The sequence below is a fragment of the Choloepus didactylus genome, chromosome 21 (genome assembly GCF_015220235.1).
Source record: "Choloepus didactylus isolate mChoDid1 chromosome 21, mChoDid1.pri, whole genome shotgun sequence".
Classification (NCBI taxonomy): domain Eukaryota; kingdom Metazoa; phylum Chordata; class Mammalia; order Pilosa; family Megalonychidae; genus Choloepus; species Choloepus didactylus.
In genome coordinates, this window is record NC_051327.1 from 1713370 (window position 1) to 1734375 (window position 21006).

Here is a 21006-nt window from a genome sequence, read left to right on the forward strand (position 1 = left end):
ACAAATTTCCTACCCAAGAATGATGAAACCTATATCCTCTCTCCCCTCCTACTTTTGAAATGAAATCCTCAGTTTTTAGCTGGGAACATGGCTACCTGGAATAAACAGTACATTTTCCAGCCTCCCTTGCAGCTACGTATGGGTATGTAAAGTTCTAGCCAATAGGATATAGGCAAAAGAATCCTATTGCAGCCTCTAAGAGGTGACAGTGAGCATGTGTCCTTTGCCTTTCTTTGTCCCTTTCCTCCTTCCTGCTGGCTGAAATAAAGAATTGAGGAGTGGAGATTCTAGGGACAGTGGAGCAGAAAGCTGAGAAGCCTGGGGCCCTGGGCTCTAGGCTCACAACAGGTGAGAGAATAAAACCTTATGTGTTGACCCCATTTTAAGTAGATTCATTTTAAGAGGAAATGTCTAGTACCAAAAGTAGTGAGATAACAAGGAATTCCCTCTATGGTTCCAGAATTTGTCTCAGGCAGCTCTGAGTACTAGGTATAATTCTCCCCTGTGCCGGTTTGAATGTATTATGTCCCCCAAAATGCCATTATCTTTGATGTAATCTTGTGCGGGTAGACGCATCAGTGTTGATTAGATTGTAATTCTTTGAGTGTTTCTGTGGAGATGTGCCCCACCCAACTGTGGGTGATGACTCTGATTGGATAATTTCCATGGAGGTGCTACTCCACCCATTCAGGGTGGGTCTAAATTAAATCACTGGAGCCATATAAATGGGCTTACAAACAGAAGGAACTCAGTGCAGCTGTGGGTGACATTTTGAAAAAGAGCTACAGCCAAGAGGGACACTTTGAAGAATGCACAGAAGCTGAGAGTAGCTGCAGATGAGAGACAGTTTGAAGATGGCTGTTGAAAGCAGACTCTTGCTCCAGAGAAGCTAAGAGAGGACAAACACCCCACGAACAACTAAGAGTGACATTTTCGAGGAACTGCAGCCTAGAGAGGAATGTCCTGGGAGAAAGCCATTTTGAAACCAGAACTTTGGAGCAGACGCCAGTCACGTGCCTTCCCAGCTAACAGAGGTTTTCCAGACATCATTGGCCATCCTCCAGTGAAGGTACCCGATTGCTGATGTGATACCTTGGACACTTTATGGCCTTATAACTATAACTGTGTAACCAAATAAACCCCCTTTTATAAAAGCAAATCCTTCTCTGGTATTTTGCATTCCGGCAGCATTAGCAAACTAGAACACCCCCCTTCCAGAGTGTCCCTATCCCAAGCATCTCAATTTCAGGGGTTACTGACCTGTCCCAACCCCTCTCTCATGCCTCCCCATGAAGACTTCTCCAGCTCAAATGGAAAACCCTGCCAAAATTATGACATCAGGTGACCAGATGTTACCAGCTAGATTCTGACTCTCACCTGACAGCCAGTCTCAGCAAAGCAACCCTGCAGGGCCAGTCTTCTCATCCAATAGCTGCCTCACCAATGGGGCCATTTGGAGACAATCATAATAACTGATACTTTCCGTATGCTTATTCTATGCCAAACTCCAGTCCTAGCATCTTACATGCTGCAACATCTTCAAGCCTCTCAGCAACTCTTTAAGGTTGATAACTATTGTCAGCCCCATTTTACAGATGAGGAACCTGAAGCACAGAGAGGCTTCACAACATGACTGGGAAGTCCCAAAGCCAGGATTCAAACCCACAGTGACTTGCCTGAGAGCCTGTACATATATACCCACTGCCTACACTGCTTCTCAAAGGGGAGGAGAAAAGAGAAGAAATTAAAAAAAAAAAAAAATAGGCACCTCTAAAGTGGACTTATTTCATTAAAAACTTTAATACTGCCATTCTCTCACAACTCCAGAAAAGTTCTATCATTTTTCAGGCTTTGAATACAGAGATTTCCTATCTGCTTCAGATGTGCCACCACCTGTACATGCTGGAGTGACTTTCCCATCCATCGATAACAGCATAGCAGGTGGGGTAGGAGAGCGGCAGTAAAAATATAAAGAAAAAAAAAAACCACCCCTGACCTCAGCACGAGACAAAGATAGAAACTGATTCATGGAAGTGAAAGGCAACCTCAAAGAACAAATTACACACTCCAACACCTAGATGCCATTGGTATTTGCCTGAGGGGGTCAGACAAAGTTCTAGAAAACAATCCAAACTGTTTGCACCAGTGCCTAAGTTACTGCCACTTTACGGGATTTCGGAAGTGCTCCAACCCGGTGCTTGAAACTCCAAAGCTTGGTAGGAGAGGCTGGGTGGGTCCACAAGGCCCATTCACTGCCCTAGATCCCAGGTAAAAAGATATGTGAGTCTCCAGGACAGCAGTGCTGTCCTGCTGAGCATGCTGCACAACTGAAAGTGCTGCCTGCCTCCCTGGGGATCACTTTAGTGTTCCCTGGAGGGTGGAGGTGCAACAACAAAAATGGCATTCAATGCTAAGTCACATCTCTGACTTTTTAAGGTTCAAATGCTTTCTTCTCCTGATTTAAACCTAGCAACCCCAGGTTGGTCAATTTGTCCTGAGACACACCCCAGAAATGAGGCATTTCCCACCAAACTCAACTGTGCTTTCCTAAAAGTGGAGGAAGAAAAAAAAAAAGAACTTTCCAGATCAGAAGTGCCAAACTCAAATGCCCACAGGGACCAGGCAGGAACCAAAAATGGGTGAAGCTGGCCTGGCTGGAACTGATTGAAACAAAATGGTGAGTGCCTGCCCTGTCTATGAAATCAGCTGCTCTCCAGCTCTAAAAGATCACTGTGATATAAGAAAAAGGGGTCATTTCTCCACAAAGTTGGAAATTCATATTTGGGTGTGAAATCCTCTAGTTCTAGTATGCTAACACCAAATACAAAAAAAGAAAAAAAAAAAAAAATGCTGAGGACACTGTAAGGATTAACCAAGTGTAGAGGTGATCTGGCCCTGGGCAGCCAATTCGCAAGCTGTCTTCTAGACAATAGCCCCAGAGACAGCCCAGGTCACCTGACACATGATTAAAAGGCACCATCATTGAGCTGGGCATCCCAGGTTAGAATTTAGGAACCCGACCTAGATGCAAGGATCTAGGTAATGAGTCACTTGGAGTCCTTCCTGGGTCTAGTACCCAGAAATAGAAAGGACGAATTAAACCAGGACCTACAAGGGGCCCCATCTGCAACTACCTCTTTCAGAGAGGGAGGAGGCCCGGGGGACAACCAAGAGCTGCCTTTCGAGGGTGTTCACCATCTGCAGAGGAGGCCACCACCTGCAGAGACCTCCATGAGGCAGGGGAAAGGCAGAAACTCATCCTGTGAGGCAGGGAAGGACACACGAGTAGAGAAGCGGGCAGGAATTAGGGTGGAGGAATCCCCCAGAAATGGCCTCTGGAAACACTTCCTCCAGAAGCAGGACTGGCAATGCCAGGTAACGTTCAGGAAGCCCATTCTGACTCTTCTGCTGCTGGGAAGGGAGAAAGAGTGGATGCACTTTCTTGGCACGTTGGACCTCCAAGTTCCACTGGCCTTTTCTGGATGGAACGCCACTACTGTCCCCTCACCCCATACACACACACAACACACAACCTTTGAAAGGACGCTTTTGTGGTGCTAAATTCCTGGCCTGGAGGTCACTCTGACCAACGTGGTTCCTTCATTCCCTGCCTAACTTGGTCAATTCTATGAAGTTTATTTCACCGTCTCTCCCTAAAAAGGGCATCTCCAGAGCTCCACAGCCTGAGGGTCGTGGCACCTACCTTGGCACTGGAATCCCTGCTTCCCGAAGCCCCTGCAAAGGCAGAAGGAGGCAGGTCAGGTAGCCCGCGGGACCAAGTCGCCTGCTAGTTCCCCATGCAGCCACCCCTCCCCCACCCCTACCCCAGGTGCAACCTCCCAGCCGCAGGCGGGTGCGCGAGTCTTCCGCCTTTGGGGGTAGGTAGGGGCTGTGGCAGCTTGGCAGTAACCCCTACCTCCCCTCATCCCGGCAGAAGAGAGGCGCCTACGACCACCAGGGGGGAGGGGAAAAGAGAGTTTCCGTCGGCGGGTGGTGGAGGGCAGGCGGGAGTTCTGCACTCAAAATTGACCCCAGTACCCTCCCAGAAAGAGAAGAGAGAAAAACGCCCAGAGGGAGGCTAAGCGAGGACCCTGGGGGCCGGGAAGTGAGAGAGGACATCCTACGCCTGGATGGACAGGAAAGAAAAGGGACCCCGCAGGGACATGAGGGCGGAGGACTGAGGAGTGGAAAGGGACACCCCAGGCCCTCAGGGAGGCGCAGTAAGAGAGGACAGGGCGCTTCCCCTGGAGACACTGATGAGGAGGAAAGGATGCCCCCGGCCCTCGGAGACCGAGAGAGGACACCGGGCCGCTGCCCTCGGAAAGGAGGAGTGCGGTGAGGGCGCCTCGCGCCCGGAAGGAGGCGGAGAGATAGGGAACCCCGGGAGAGAGGGCACCCAAGGCGCTGCCCTCCTCGGCAGGGGCAGACACCCGGCGCTGTCAGCCAGGGGGTGAAAAAGGCGCCCGTGGCGCTGCCCCAGGCGCCCCGGAGGAGACCGCGGAGGAAAAGAGAGCAGGAGGCACCTTGCCGCCGGCCGTCTGGGGCTGAAGAAGAGGGAACCCGCAGAACAGTCCACCAGGGAGTCCGGCCAGAAGGGTCCGAGGGGGAAAGCTGGAGACGCGGGGCCCCGGCGGGGCTTCTTTTCCCTCGGGGGCCCTAAAGGCGCGGAGAGTGGGACCCCGTGCACGGCGCTGCCCTCGGGGACCCGGGAAAGGCGCTCTGCGCCCGGCGCACTCTCACCAGATGAAGTCCGTGCAGTGGCTGCAGAATGTGGGCTGCTTGAAGAAGCGGGCGGTGAATTTGTGGTTCTTCACCTCGTGCACGTTCTTCTGCCGGAGGGCGCCTTTGCGGGCGAAGCGCACCGTGCTCTCCTCGCCCTCGCTCGGCGGCGGCCCCGCAGCCGGGTCAGCCATCTTGCGCGCGGGAGCGGGAGCGGGAGCGGAGCCGGCCCGGGGCCGCGGGACCGCGGGCGGCGGCCCGGGAGCGCGGGAGGAGGTGGCCGCTGCTGCCGCCCGGGGCCACGGGCGCGTCCCCTGTGCCGGCTCTAGCGGCCGCGGCGCGCGGAGCTGGGGCTGTCACTGGCCCAGCTGCAGCCGCTCGTCCAGCTGCGCTTGGCACCGCTGGCCCCAGCTGCGGGGGAGGGAGGCGGAGCTCCAGGCTGACCGCACCTCTCTTATTTGCATCGCGCTCAGGCCACGCCCAGCGCCGCCAGCTGCTTTACATATTGGCACCCCGGCGGCTGCCGACCTCCAGGCAACGTGTTCTCAGCCGCAGCGCTGCGGCGCCGGGGACCGCAGCCTGCGTTCGTTAGACCTGAGCCTCTAGCCCCTTCCTCGGCCGGGTGTTACACTAGGAGACGAGCACCTTCGATTGCACCCCGGGAGAACCGAGAGCGGAGAGAACCGACAGGGGCTTAGGGGAGTGTGTGGAAAGGGTGGGCGCAGCGGATTCCTCCCCGGCCTCTGCAGAGAGACTGGTACCCATCCACCCCCATCCATCCCATTGGTCATTCTGCACGCATCTCCTGGAGGGATGGGCTCTCACTGTCACTCATTCGGAAAGCTTGTGGCTCCACACGCTTACACATACACACACGTTCTGCAGAGGTAGGGGAGGAGCAACGTTTGTGTTTTACATATATGTGTAACTCCACCACAAAGAGGATTCTTGGCTTTTCTTGACATCCCGTTTAGAAGAGAGCTCCCTACCTCTATGCATGCCCTCTGCAAAAGAGGCTCAGTTTCTTCAACTGTAAAATGGGGCTAATACGGGGAAAATATAAATTCAATAGATCAGCATTTCCCCAAATTTCATTCATTCCTGACCCATCTTCATAAATCCTGGTCATATCCAGGCACCATATGGGAGAAAAAAGCCTATTTGGTTTCTAAGTTAGAATGGCAAGAAGTGCCCAAGTGTTATTAAAATCTCTCCAGTTGCTGTCCCCAGCCCAAAGGATCTGAGCCTGTGGCCTTCTTTTATTTGTTGAGAAGGGAGATTAATAAATGTCAGAGAGGTGTTAAAGGCATATTAGTACCCAACTGGCATTTCTCCTTGATGAAATCAGATGGATGGAAAGCTAACCAAAAGGATGACAATGTTCTAGATGTGTAATACAACATTATTTCTTGCCCTGACCATTCACTGTGTCTAAACATCCTCCCACCATGCCCCCACACTCTGGGAATGCAGCACTGCAGTAGACACAACCTCCTTCGCTAGTAAGGGCAGGAGGCTGTTCACCATAGTGTCACCCAGTGCCAATCTCAGAGCCTAAAGCATTCTCAATAAATATTAATTGAGTGGTGAAAGTGTGAAAACGTAAAGGATAGCACCCATGCCCTTCCCAGTAGGTGTTCAATAAAAATAAACATTAAGTGCTTGATAGGTGCCAAGTACTTGCACTATCTTATTTAATCCTCTCAATAACCAGTATGGATCCTGAAGCTCAGAGTGATTAAGATGCACCCAAGTTCCCACAGTTGTTAAGTAGTGGTTGGGCTGGCATAACTACAAAGATTACTGGCTATAAATGTGAGGTGAATCTGAGTCAGTGGGTGAAGGAGGGCAGGATGGAGTCCTACAAGCGACACTGAACTTCTGCCTAATGAAGCTCCGGTCCCACTATGACAATTTTGCCTGGAAGATGCTGAGTGGTAAGTCTTTATTAGGTGGCATTTGAAGAATACTGACTGTAATAATAGAATGTCCCTTCCCTACATAGCCAATCAAAGGTAAGGAGGAAAAAATAGCATTTACTTTTAAGTTTGACATGTTTGAGAAACTGGATGTGCCTGTCTATTATTAGTCCTCTAAGAGGCCCCACTGCCTCCCAGGGAGGCTTGGGGAAACATCCCAGGAGACACTGCTACTGAAGTAAATTTCCTTTGAACCGATGAGCTGCAAGCTTGCAGTACACATCCTGCCTTTTGAATGAAGTGCCCTGGATGACTTTGGTCTACAACAACAAACAGTACTTCATGGGGCCTGGGTCTGGGGATGGAAGGGCTGGTAGACCCTGAAGAGCCACTCTGTTCCTGGAAGGGCTGCATCATCTGAGGATGGGAGTGCCAGGTTCCCACTGGACCCAAATCCCTGTAGGGCAGATGTCTCAAACTGGTGGCCCTTGGATGCATTTTTTAGCCAGCACAGTGTTTTGTTTGTTTGTTTTTATTGCATGGTGGCCAACATTCACATTTGGTATAAGTTTACCTAAAGATCTGGATCCTGGTATCTCTAGGAAAAAGATATGGCTGAATTTATTCCACAAATGCTTATCGAGCACCTACTATGTGCTGGTCTAGGCACTGTTAAATAACATAGGCAAAATTCCCTGCCCTCATGGAGATTACATTCTAATGGGGGAGATGGACAACAGCCTAATAAACTAACAAATCTATACTATGTTATGTGGAGATTCGTGTTGTAAAGAAACTAAAGGATAGTAAAAGACTGAAGAATTACAGTAATCAGGGAAACCATCTATGATAAAGGAACATCAGAGCAAAGACCTGAGTGAAGGGTGGGAGTGACAGCAAAGACCTGAGTGAAGGGAGGGAGTAAGCATGGTCTTCTAGGGGAAATGAGACTCTTCTGGGGGAACAGGGTTCCAGGCAGAAGAAACAGCAAAGCAGCAAGCCTTTGGGAGAGGCGTGCTGGGCTTGTTGGAGAAACAGCAAGGTTGCCTCCATGGCTGGATTGGAGTGAAGGGGTGGAGAGAGTTGTCATAAGGCAAGGGCAGGTAAGGGATTTGGATTTCACTGCGAGTGAGTGAGAAGCCATAGAAGGGTTTGAAGCAGCCACGTAACCTGATTGATTTGTGTATTTAAAAGATACCCTGGTTACTATTTAGAAAACTGATGTTGTGGGAGAAAGGGAAGAAGTAAAGAGAGCAGTTAATAAACTGTTGAGTAGTATCAGGTAAGAGATGAAGACAATATGGCGGGATGCCATGTGGAGCTAAAGATCTACAGCTTCCTAGGGATAAGGCATGGGCCCTCCAGGCTGCCACCCAGTGCACTCTGCTCATATAGGAGTGAATTATGGCCATTTGAAAGATTTCAGAGGCAGATTGCTCTGCCAGGGTCTCTTTGGTTTGGACTTCATACTTGCTGCACAACCCTGGGCAAGTCACTTCCTCCCTCTGTGTCTCACTTCCCTCATCTGTAAAACAGGAGCAGAGATGGAATAGTTTGCCTTCCAACTTTTTCATTTTAGAGCTTCATTGTCCAATATGGCAACCATTACTCACATGTGACTACTGAGCACTTGAAACATGGCTCATCTGAATTGAGATGTGATTTTAAGTGTAAAATACACACTGGATTTCAAGGACTTAGTATGAAAAAAGAACATAAAATAGTTCATAACTATTTTTTATCTCATTAGATGTTGAAATTATAACATTTTGAATATATTGGGTTGCATCAAATATATCATTACAATTAATTTCACTTGTTGCACTTTACTTTTTGTAAAGTGGCCACCTGAAAATGTTTAATTATATATGTGGCTCACATTATATTTCTGTTGAACAGCTCTGTTCTAAAGAATAGATTAAAAATAATGTCTACTGAATTAACAACAACAAAAATAATGAGTTCATCTCTGTTCCATGTGGAATGAGCAGGAGTGGCTGGATTGGGGGCTGGTGGATCAACTCTCAGGATGGCTCACTCACATGGCTGATAAATTGGTGTGGCTCTCAGGTGAGAACTCATACGGGGTTTATGACCAGCACCCTGGGTTTCTCTTCCTATGGGCCTTTTCACTGGCTACCTGGGTTTCCTCACACCTTGGGAGCTGAATCCCAACAGTGAGTGTCCCAAGAGACAGGAAGTGTAAGATGACAATTGCTTCAAGCCTGGACCTGGAAATGCACAGTGGCATTTCTGCATGTGCTATCGGTCAAGCATTCAAGGGGAGAGCACCAATGTCTCAATGGGAAGAATGTCAAAGAATTTGGGGTCCACAAAGGAAAAGTTCAGTAAATATTTGTTGAATGAAAAAAATGTCTCCATTGCAATCTGGCAAAAGAGAAAACAGAAGCTTGAAACTCTGAAGCAATTCTCAAGGTCACTCTAGAACTACTACTACTACTTAAAAACTAATATTGGTTGAACACTTACAATGAGCCAGATCCTATGTTAAACACTTGACATACATTATCTAAGTTAATCCTCCCAATGACTCAAGTAAATAGTAACTGTTACGGTTCTAGTAATAGGTCTAGAATCTCTATATGGAAGAAGCTTAGGGTGGCAATCTTCTTAAGAAAAGGTAGGAGCCACTGTGGAACTTCTTTTGAAGTTGTGTTTCCCTAGCTATCACACAGAGTTTACTTATCTTGTATAATTAGATGTGATAGATTAGGGGAGGCTAAAGCCATCTCTTCATGTCCCTATATTAGGTGCAAATGAGGAAACCAAGGTACAAAGAGGTTAAGTAACTTTTTCAAGGCTCCATGTTAGAAACTGGGATTACTGGGACTTGAACCCAGGTCTTCTGACTCTAGAGCCTATCCTCTTAACCACTCATGGCTGCTTCTTGATGTTTCCTGGAAAGCATTTGCATGTCTTTTAAGGATGGGGACTTCTGCACAGGAAAACTCTAATGGAAAAGATAACCACCTACATTTTTTAAAAAATAACTTTTTGTTGAGGTATCACATACATACAATAAGGTGCAGTAATCTTATATATACAGCTCAATATGTTTTTACATAGATAACTTCCACCAGATCAAGTTATAGACAAGTTCTAGCACTCCAGAACTTGTATAAATAAGCATATAAAAATGAAATCATACAATGTCAGGATTTTCTCACTCAATTTAATGTCTGTGAGATTCATCCATCTTTTTGTGTGTATCAGTGCTCATCCTTTTTTATTTCTGTGTGTGAATATACCACAGTTCAGTTATCAATTCGATGTTGCTGGACACTGGATCATTTCCAGTTGGGGACTACTTCAGAAAACTCTACTATGAACATTTTTGTACAAATCTTTTCACAGACAAATGTATTCATTTCTCTCAGAAGTAGAATTGCCACAACTGTCTACTTAAGTCCTCCTGTCTGCTCCTGCTGAGGCTAACTGTATGTGTGGTGTGATGTGGTCCTGTATCTACCCAGTTCCTCAGCTGAGGCTGCCTTCAGAGAGAGGCCTTGGTCTCTGGCTCCCCTTAACTCCTCCCATTACCCCCAGTATTTAGATGGGTGCTTGGAGCACAGCAACAAACAGGAACTTGAACAGGAAGTAATTGTGGGTAAAATGCTGTGTAATAATGAACACAGCACAATTAAACACAATTATCAGGTCAGGGAAAGTTCTTGTTTGGTTTACTAAATTCTAGAAGAGGAAACTGAAAAAATAATGCCACGAAGGGCACAGACAAAGAGGTCAAAAATCCAGATGGGCTTACTGTAGAATTCTAGCTTCTTTACCCCCATCATTTAAGGGACTGTAGGAGGAAAGCCAACCAATAGGGAAAGCCAAGGCTGTCACCCTCACTCTTCCCCCAGAATGCCTTAGGACCATATCTCTGTACCACCTGCGTACCAACTGTATTGTTATTATTTACATACATTTTTATTTGCCTAAATAAACTTCTTTTGAAATGAAATGTCATAATCCCTCATATAAGAAACTATTTAATAAAGTACAGAGGAAATAAAGCAAAGGCATTAATTTCTATCCACCCTAAGGCTCAAAGCCTGAAGCCTGCTCATTCTTTGTTAAAGGAGAGTTAGCATGTGTTGGAAAGGTGTTGAAACCCATTGGTTTTGAAACCAATCAGAGACTTTCCCCTTGATGTTTACAGAATATTGAAAGCAAGTTGAATAAGGAATGACTCTCATTATGAGATTTAGTGGCATTTGATGCCGAGTTTAATCAACACTAAAAATCATTGCAGGGACCACATTTTAGAAAGCAGGGTGGTGAGGGGTGGCTACATCTAAATAGGGACTGCTTTCTCTCTCCTCCCATAACACTGGAAAACGTGAACTGGAAATGCCTTCTGCATAGAGAGCCTGGACTGGATGGAGTAGGCAATTCTGCCTCAAGCCTTCTTCACTTGGCATTCTTTAGTAGGGCTGGGACTAGGGTAAGGAGAGTGAGGCACTTGCATCAGTGCAAAATTTAAGGGGTGCCAAAGAGTCAGTAATCAAAATCAATAACATTTCAATGCAATATTTAAAACATCAAAACTAATACAAAAGAACCCAGAATGAACAAAATATCAAATTTTAAAATAAAGATAAGATCTGATGGTCTGGATTGGAGTGAGACTGAGGCATGCAAGTGCCAAGCAGATCCTGTCTTGATTGTTTCGTTTTGTCTGTTTACTTGTCCATCTCCCCAGATAGCCTAGGACCACTGTGAGGGCAGAGGAAGTCCTATCTTGTTTACCGATTTATCCTCTGGGTCTAGCACATTGCCTGTCATAGAATAGCCTCTGTAACTGTATTTATTATCTTAAATCAATATAAATTGGTGCCCAGGGACCTCTCTTCAATCCAATAGGATTCAATAGGATTGTCCTTAAATGGTGGGGAGGGTGGCAGGACTTACTTGTACGTACCAGCTTACTTTCCTATTTATCTTTAAGTCACATGACTAGAGCACAGATTTGTGCATCCTGAAATAACAAAACTCTTATTATTTCATTTAGTGCTAACATCTATTGGGGACTTATATGTGCCAAGCATTGTTTGAATTTTTTTACATGTATTAACGTATTTAATCCTCATATAGATAGGAACTATCATTATCCTCTTTTAGAATGAGGAAACAGAGGCACAGAGAAACCACGTGTCCAAGATCACTCAGGTACCATGTGGAAGATCTGTGCTCCAACCCCTCAGTCTGACTCGAGAGTCTGTGCTCCCAAGCACTGAAGGAGACCCAGCTCCCCAGGCTAAGAGAACCCTGCCACCCACATTCCAGAAAAAGACACCAGCTCAATACCCCCAAGCAATCCTTTACTTATTCCCTCTTATAATGAGAAATAGATTTTGTCATTTCTCTAAGAGGCCACCTGATCATTGCAGGTTAGAAATCCTGGAAATCTTTAATATAACATCTCTTCCTCCTGGAATTCTTTCACATGCTCAACTGGCCAGCTTAATCTTGAGTTGGCCAAGCAGAACGCACATCCATAAAACTGTGCTTCCAGATGCAATGTGGCCTGGGAAGAGGAAGTTTTAACAAGCAGCTCCAACATGTACCAAATGTAGAAAGCACAAAAGAAACTCTAATTAGTTAAAAAAGAATATTTATTGCATACCTCCTCTGCTTTTGGATTTTCATCAGTACATTCCAGATTTGGGTGTTTTTGAAAGTGTCAAGATATCAACATGGCATGTGCTGTACCTTTTTCCTTCCAACTGCCCTGAATTCTTCAGATGACAGGATAGAATAGGATGATATAATATTTTAATTGAAAATGATTTTTTAATTATGTTCATTTTTCATTTTTAGAACAGTTAATAATTCACATTTTCAAAAGCCAAAATGATATAAAAAGATACTGAAAAGTGTCCCTCACTCCCTAGCCATTCTCTTCATCCCCTAGAAGTAACCATGTGTATTAGTTTATCAGTTTCTTGTTCATCTTTCCAAACTTCTGTTATCACATTTACTTGTCTAAATATAAGAAGCTGTGAAAATATATTCTTATAGATTCTTGGTTTTCCCCTTTCTGATGCAAAAGCTTTCATACAATGTACAATATTCTGCACTTTGTTTCTTCACTTAACAATCTAGCTGGAGATCTTCCTATGTTGGAATATAGAGAACTTCATTAATTTTTACAGCTGCATCCTATTCCCAAGGCTGTGCCTAGTTAGTTTAACCAGTCCCTGATGGATGAACACTTGGATTGTTTCCAAACTTTTATTATTACAAATGAGGCTGCAATGGAATGACCTTGTACATACATCATTTCATACCCACGGGATGCATCTGTAGGATTAATTCCCAGAATTAGGGACCAGGACCACAGCTAGGTCAAAGGGTAACTGCATTTTCATGGTTGATAGATGATGCCAGCTTGCCCTCCATGGGGGCTTAATCTTTGGTTCTCATACCAGCCATAATGATGGTGCCTGATTCCCCACAGCCTTACCAACAGAGTTGTCAGAATTTTCTATTTTTGCCAATCTGATAAATGATAAATGGTATCTCAGTATAATTTTAATTTGCATCTATCTTATTACGACTACGGTTGAGCATCTTTTCGTAAGAACGGCATATTAAAAATGGTTTTATTGCGAGTGACGGAAGCTCATTACAGCTAGCCTAAGCAAATGAAAGGGAAATTATAACACTTACATGAAGCCAACAGCAGAGATGCTTCCAGGCCTCCGGAAGAGATTGGATCAAGGAAATGGAAAAAGCTAATTCTATTTCTCTATTTCTTTGTTCCACCTGGGAAATACAGCCAGCCCACATGTCGTTATGGCACCCCACAGTCCCTATACTATTCCCATCCCCTACAGGGTCTCAATTCCAATACCCAAAGAAAGACTTTGATTGATTCAGCTCTTTTAACAATTCATCCCAAGTCCAAGCAGCCGTAGTTGGAGGCAGGGAGGAGAGGACAATCCAAAAATGCAATGATCATTGCTTGGGGCCCACCTTTGGTAGATGCATGTTGAACACCTAGGAAAACACACGGTCCCCTCACTCATTGCCCCTCCTGCAAGTGGGGCCCTGCCAAAAAGACAGACGTCTTCTATTTTTCCAGCAATGCCCCACTTGGGGGATAGTCTACTCTTCTCTGAGTGGATCCAGTGCTTTATCAGGCCAATCATGGTAATTCTGTTCCCTTTCCTATGATTGTTTTGTGCATAGATATGTGATGCAATTCTGGCCAATGAAATATGAGGAAACATTCCTCAGAGCTAAAAACAGATACAGGGTAAAAACAGCAACCCTCCTGTTACTGTAGTTTGTTGTGTCTGTATGTGATTTTACCAATTAACTTTTGCTACATAACAATCCCCAAAATTTAGTGGCTTAATACACAAACATTTACTATTTCTTATGATTCTATGGCATTGCCAGGCAGTTTTTAGGGTTTGGGGTAAGTCAGCCAGGACTGAGCTGTCCAGGATGGCCTCACTCACTTGTCTGACAGTTGGCAAGTTGGTTGTCTAGAGGGGCATCTGCTGGCGGAATTATCTCTGCTCTACATTGTCTCTCATTCCCAAGAAGCTACTCCAAGCTTCACCACAGGATGTCTCCAGGTTCCAAAGTACAGCAAGAGAAAAAATGAATCCAAAGTTCAAGCATTTTTTCAACATCATCATGCATTACATTTGCTATTGTACCACTGGCCAAAGGTCACATAGCCAAGCTCAGATTAGGTGGAGAAATAGACCACACCTCTTGATGGGAGGGGCTATGAAACAGTGGAGCCATTTTTGCTACCTATCGTAGTAATGCCTCAAAACCTAGCCATCTTGGGACCATGAGGCATGCTAGCCTGATAACAGAAGAATGGAAAGATGTAAGGATTCTCAGTGATGACACTGAACCACCAAATTTACTAACCCTGGGGAGGTGCTACCTTGGAAGTCCTTGTTATGTGAGAGAACTAATTTTCCTTTTTGTTCAAGACAGTTGAATTGGTAGTACATTACCTTTGCATATCAGTTGAGGTGTTGTATGAGGTACAGTTCCCAGATAATAAGAAGATGCTCCCAGGGCATCTCAAATCATGATCATATTAACTAGATATCAAAAAAAAAAAAAGTTTCTATGAAGAAGTCCTGGCCAAGGGTGTTTTAATACGAACCAACTATGAGGGCTGGTTTCATAAAAATCAAATGCAAACATAAGCACCTTTACTGTCATGTCAGGTCCAGAAAATGAGAAGCAAAGTCCAGTTCTGGAGTCCAAAAATCCAAATACACATGCACGTAGCTAGGAAGATGGTAGAAAATGCAGCACATGAGAAAAAGATATAGGGGTTTACATTCCATGTAGTAATATAACTTGTGCAGTGCTATCATGGTCTCTGGTGTGCAGGAGGCATTAGCCAGTGTTTCAATACTGGGGAACATAAGAACGAGAAAAAGGGAAAGGTATTATAGGAATATTAGAAGAAAAGAGTTTTATTTAATGTTCAATGTGGTAAAGATGGTGTTCCAGTTTGCTAAAGCCACCATAATGCAAAATAACAGAAATGGATTGGCTTTTATAAAGGGGGTTTATTAGGTTACAAATTCACAGTTCTAAGGCCATAAAAGTGTCCAAACTAAGGCATCAACAAGAGGATACCTTCACCCGACAAAGGCTGATGGCATCCGGAACATCTCTGTCAGCTGGGAAGGCACATGGCCAGGGTCTGCTACTTCTTTGCCCAGGTTGCGTTTCAAAATGGCTTTCTCCAAAACGCCTCTGGACTTCCATCTCCCTTATCTTCTCTCTCTCAGTCTCTGTGCATCTTTGCTTGTTCTTCCAGGGCACTTCTCTCTAAGTGTCTGGGAGACCTCTTTTAGTTTCTCTGGGGCAAACTCTGGGCTTCATTTCTTAGCTTAGCATCTCCAAGCATCTCTAAGCATCTGGGTCTGTGTCAGTTCTTAGCTTCTCCCAGGGGCAAACTCTGGAATACATATCTTAGCTTCTCTCATAAATGTCTCTCTCAGCTTCTCTGAGCTTCTCCTCTCCAGGAGCTCTCTTAAAGTACTCCAGTGAACTGATCATTGGGTGGGTGGGGTTACACCTCCATGGAAATGATTTAATCAAAGGTCTCACCCACAGTTGGGTGAATCACATTTCCATGGAAACACTGAATCAAAAGATTCCACCCAACAAGATTGGATTTAAAAATTATGGCTCTTCTTGGGTCCATAACAGTTTCAAACTGGCACAGAGGCTAAGTAAGTAAGCTGAAAAGAGGCCATAAATTTTTGTCACTGGTCACCTTAGCAAGAGCAGTTTCAGAGCCATGATATAGTGAAAGGAAGACTATCCTGAATTGAAAAGCACAATAAAGAAGAGAAAGGAAGAAGAATAAATTCAGTATGCTGTATCAGTGAGGATTCTTTTGGCTATGTGCCTTGTAATCCCAATTTAAACCACCTGAGGAGGAGGAGGATTTAGTGACCCTTTATAATTGAAATATCAAAGGGTAACTAACTTCAGACACTCCTGGATTCAGGGGTTCAAGCTACATGATTGGAACCCTGTCTTTCCCTCCATTTCTTGGTTCTGCTTGCCTACTCATAAAGTCTCCCTCCATGTGGAGAAGTAGACTGCATCCTTCCCAATGGCTCTGATGAAAGTCTTAGGGAAGACTCTGAATGATCCAGCTTGACTGACATAACCATCCCTGAACCAATCACCCTAGCCCATTAGATGGAGTGTTCTGATTGGTTCTCACCTCCAGTCCACCAAACCACAGGGACTATGCAAGATTATTATGGAATAAGGGGAGTGATGATTCCCTAAAAGAACACATGCTGGGTAAAGGGGAAACACTCACACATATGTATATATGTATACACATATGTATATATATGTATATGTGCCAGTTTGAATGCATTATGTCCCCCCAAATGCCATTATCTTTGACGTAATCTTCTGTGGGCAGACCTAAATTAGATTGTAATTCTTTGAGTGTTTCCATGGAGATGTGCCCCACCCAACTGTGCGTGATGACTCTGATTGGATAATTTCCATGGAGGTGTTGGCCTGCCCATTCAGGGTGGGTCTGAATTAAATTACTGGACCACTATATAAGATCAGACAGAAGGAGCAAGCTGCCACAGCCAAAAGAGACACTTTGAAGAAAGCACAGGAGCTGCAGATGAGAGACATTTTGAAGACGACCATTGAAAGCAGACTCTTGCTCCGGAGAAGCTGAGAGAAGACAAATACCCCAAGTGCAACTAAGAGTGACATTTTTGAGGAACTGCAGCCTAGAGAGGAACGTCCTGGGAGAAAGCCATTCTGAAACCAGAACTCTGGAGCAGCTGCCAGCCACGTGACTTCCCAGCTAACAGAGGTTTTCCGGGCACCATTGTCCATCCTCCAGTGAAGGTACCCGATTGCTGATGTGTTACCTTAGACACTTCATGGCCTTAAGACTGTAACTGTGTAACCAGATAAACCCCCTTTTATAAAAGCCAATCCATCTCTGGTGTTTTGCATCCCTGCAACATTAGCAAACTAGAACAGTGTATGTATATATGTATATACATATGTATATATATATATGTGAGTGTGTGTGTGTGTGTATACACCTGAGTTCTTAGAGTTGACATGAAAAGCAAGGAAAAATTGATAAATTGGACCTCATTAAAATTAAAAATGTTTTCTCTGTGAAAGGTCTTGTTAAGAGGATGAAAATACAAGTTATAGACTCAGAGAAAATATTTGCAAACCACACAGCTGACAAAAGACTAGATCTAGAGTATAGAAAGAACTTTCAAAACTCAACAGTGTAAAAACAAACATCCCCATTAGAAAGTGGGTCAAAGGGGATATACAGATGGCAAACAAGTGCATGAAAAGATGTTCAATATCATTAGCCATTAGGGACATGCAAACTAAAACCACAGTGAAACATCACTCTATCAGAGTGGTTAAAATTAATAATAATGATAATACTAAATGCTAGCAAGGATGCAGAGAAACTGGATCACTCATACATTGCTGGTGAGAATATCAAAAATATATGGCAGACTTTTACAAAACTAAATATGTGCTTACGATACAACCCCAGCAACTGTGCCACTGGTCATTTATCATAAAGAAAAGAAAACTTATGTTCACACACAAGAAAAAACTATGCAAATTTTCACAGCAACTTTATTTGTAATAGCCAAAAACTGGAAACCATGCAAATGTCCTTCAACAGGTAAACGGTTAAACTTGCTACAGTACCTACAGACCATGGCATAGGAATTCTACTAAGAAATAAAAAGTAACAAGCCGTTGATAGCACACAGTGACTAAGTTGGATCTCGGGAATTATACTAAGTGAAAAAAGCCAATCCCCAAAAGTTACATATTGTATGTTTCCATTTATATAACACTGTTGATGAAATTAGAGAGATGGAGAGCAGATTAGTAGTCTAGGGGTAAGGGGAGGAAGGAGGGAGGTGGTTGTAGCTATAAAAGTGTAGCAGGAGAGTTCCTTGTAGTGATGGAATTGCGGGTGGTCACACGAATCTAAACATTCTATAAAATCACATGGAACTAAAAATGCACACCCAAATAAGTACATGTAACAGTGGCGAAATCTAAATCCGCTTTGTCAATGTCAATTTCCTTGTTGTGATAATGTCCTATAGTTATGCAGGATGTTTCCATTGGGGGAAAATGAGTGGAGGGTAAAAGAGATCTCTCTGTATTATTTCTTACAACTGCATGTGATCTACAACTATCCAAAAATAAAATTATCTTAAAAAAAAAAGCATTTTAAAAATGTATACTACAGTGAAACTATTCTGCATGATACTCTAATAGTGGATACATAACATTATTCATTTATTAAAACCTGTAGAACCATATAATACAATTTGTGAATCCTAATGTAAATATTAGTTAATAATAATGTGTCAATATTGGTTCAACTGTAACAAATATACAACACTAATGCAAGACACTGACAATAGGAGAAACTGTTGAGTGGAGGGGGGAAGATATATGGGAACCCTCGGTACTTTCTGGGCAATTTTTCTATAAACCTAACACTGCTCTAAAAAATAAAGTCTGTTAAAACTACATGTATATTTTCAGGAACTTTGAATGATTACATGGAGAGTGGTAGGGTTATGATTTGAGGTAGAGTTCAGCAAAGGTAGAGTTCAGAAAGAGGTTTGCTGGATTTTTTTTTTTTTTTTAGATGATGGTGACATATCACCATCTATAGGACAGAGAGAAATCAGGCAATGGCAGGCAAAGAATGAAAGTTTGGGGGATAGAAGAGTTAACTGCTAGAGCAAGGTTCCTGTGGAGAACAGAGGAGGTCGGATGGAGGAAGAGATGGAACATTTATCCTTGAAAATTAAGACAGGATCCTTATCCTCTGAGAGTGGGTGATGGCAGTGGGGCCTGGAAATATGTATGTTTCAGAAAAGAGGAGATGGAAGTTGAGGTTGCTCTAGCTTGTTGGCCTATATTTTCTCTGTGATGTAAAGTCATCTCTTGGGAACAAAGAAGTACAATTGAGAAGGAGGCTTGAGGAAAGTGGTAAAGACTTGTACCATGGGGAAGAAAGCAACTAAGGAGTCATAAAAGGATTGTTAATCAGCATAAAGACAAAGCTAAAGATGGAAATTAAGAATTTTTCATGAAGCTGAAGAGTATGATGCCGTGATTTCTCTAAAACCATGCCAAAGAGCCTGGAAACAGGAAGTGAGAAAATCAATGGCCAGAAGGGCAGAGAATGGTGGAACTGGGATTTTTTATCATAGGGGTGTTCATTGGACTGATGACAGGCTTCCAGCTGGGGAAAAGGAGAAATCAAGGGACCAGTGGCCTTGAAGAAGTTGACAAATGGCTTAAATGGAAATGAAGGTGCGGAACCGGTGGAAAAATAGGAAGCTATGGTCAGTAGATGGAAGTGTTCATTTTAATATTTTTCAAATACTGCATCTTTGGCTGATGACCAAGTCCAGGGTGTGGCCATGAGGGAATAGAGGAGAAGGTTGTTGCAGTTGGGAAAGTAACAGAACTGACATCCAGTGAGTCAGGAGAGTTGACTGTATGAACACTAAAATTGCTCAGATGGTAATGGAAAGACAAAAAATTGTCTCTACAGAGAACCAGGTTTCAACTAAGGTAAAATTGTGGAGTTGGCTTCTAGTGAAGAAGATTCTACAACATAGTGATTATGAGTGTAGGCTTCATAAATATACACGTACAGATATACACAGTGTATCCAGGTCCTCAGACTGCCCTGGTTTCTGGATCAAAGACTGACTGACTTTGAATCTTACCTGAAGGCTATTTTTTTTTTTTGGCTAGTGTTAGTCAGAGTCCATTTCTCATGTTTACAAGCAGAATATCCCGAATGATGTATTAATGCAATTGGTTTTTGCTGCCATGAAGTGGATATGGTTATCACAGATATGCTCAGAGTTCAAGAAGAACTCTGAGAGAAGAAAGCAACTCTGTAGACTTCTATTTCTTTCTGAGGGAAGAACCTAGGACCAAAAGATGTAAGTTACCAAGAGATTTTCCATTCTCTATAAGGAAGACCTTCCCTTGAATTGCAGCTGCTCAGCAGTTGGATGCAATGAGTGCTAAGGAAGAGGGAATGAGTCATGCTAAGCTCCTTTGATTTCATTTCCTTTGCTTCTCTTTAGTTTGGAAACCATACCATGCATGGTAGCCCAGGCATCTGGACCCCCTGGAAGACAGAAGGCAGCCTTCAGGATTGAGTGTTTCTCCTTATGTTGAGCTAAATCCAGCTCCCTCTAACTTCCATCAATTAGCCCTCACTCCTGGAATAAATCCATCCCTTCCTCCACATGACAATCCTTCACACACTGGAAAACAGCTCTCATAGCCCTCCCTTTCTCCTAGCAGTTCTGTAAGTGAACTCTACTTACTTCCTTCATATTTGTGCCAGTCTGAATGTATTATGTCCCTCAAAACTTCATTATCTTTGATGTAATCTTGTGTGGGCAGAGGTATCAGTGTTGATTAGATTGTAATTCTTTGAGTGTTTCCATGGAGATGCGCCCCACCCAACTGTGGGTGATGACTCTGGATAATTTCCGTGGAGATGTTACCCCACCCATTCAGGATGGGTCTAAATTAAATCACTGGAGCCATATAAATGAGCTGACAAACAGAAGGGACTCAGTGCAGCTGAGAGTGACATTTTGAAGAGGAGCTACAGCCAAGAGGGACACCTTGAAGAAAGCACAGGAGCTGCAGATGACAGACAGTCTGAAGACAGCCATTGAAAGCAGGCTCTTGCTCTGGAGAAGCTAAGAGAGGACAAATACCCCAAATGCAACTAAGAGTGACATTTTTGAGG

The 21006-nt window shown here is 44.1% G+C and overlaps 1 protein-coding gene across 1 annotated transcript in view; it reads right to left on the bottom strand.

The window, feature by feature from the left end:
• The window catches only part of PRKCB (protein kinase C beta), a 364546-nt gene extending 359414 nt beyond the window's left edge, over window positions 1-5132 (bottom strand). The window contains exons 1-2 of the mRNA XM_037813650.1: window positions 4741-5132; window positions 3704-3735 (exon numbers count right to left, since the gene is read on the bottom strand). Coding sequence (XP_037669578.1) covers window positions 3704-3735; window positions 4741-4913 — 205 coding nt within the window. The 5' untranslated portion in view covers window positions 4914-5132. The remainder of the gene's footprint in view (window positions 1-3703; window positions 3736-4740) is intronic.
• Window positions 5133-21006: the final 15874 nt, after the last annotated feature.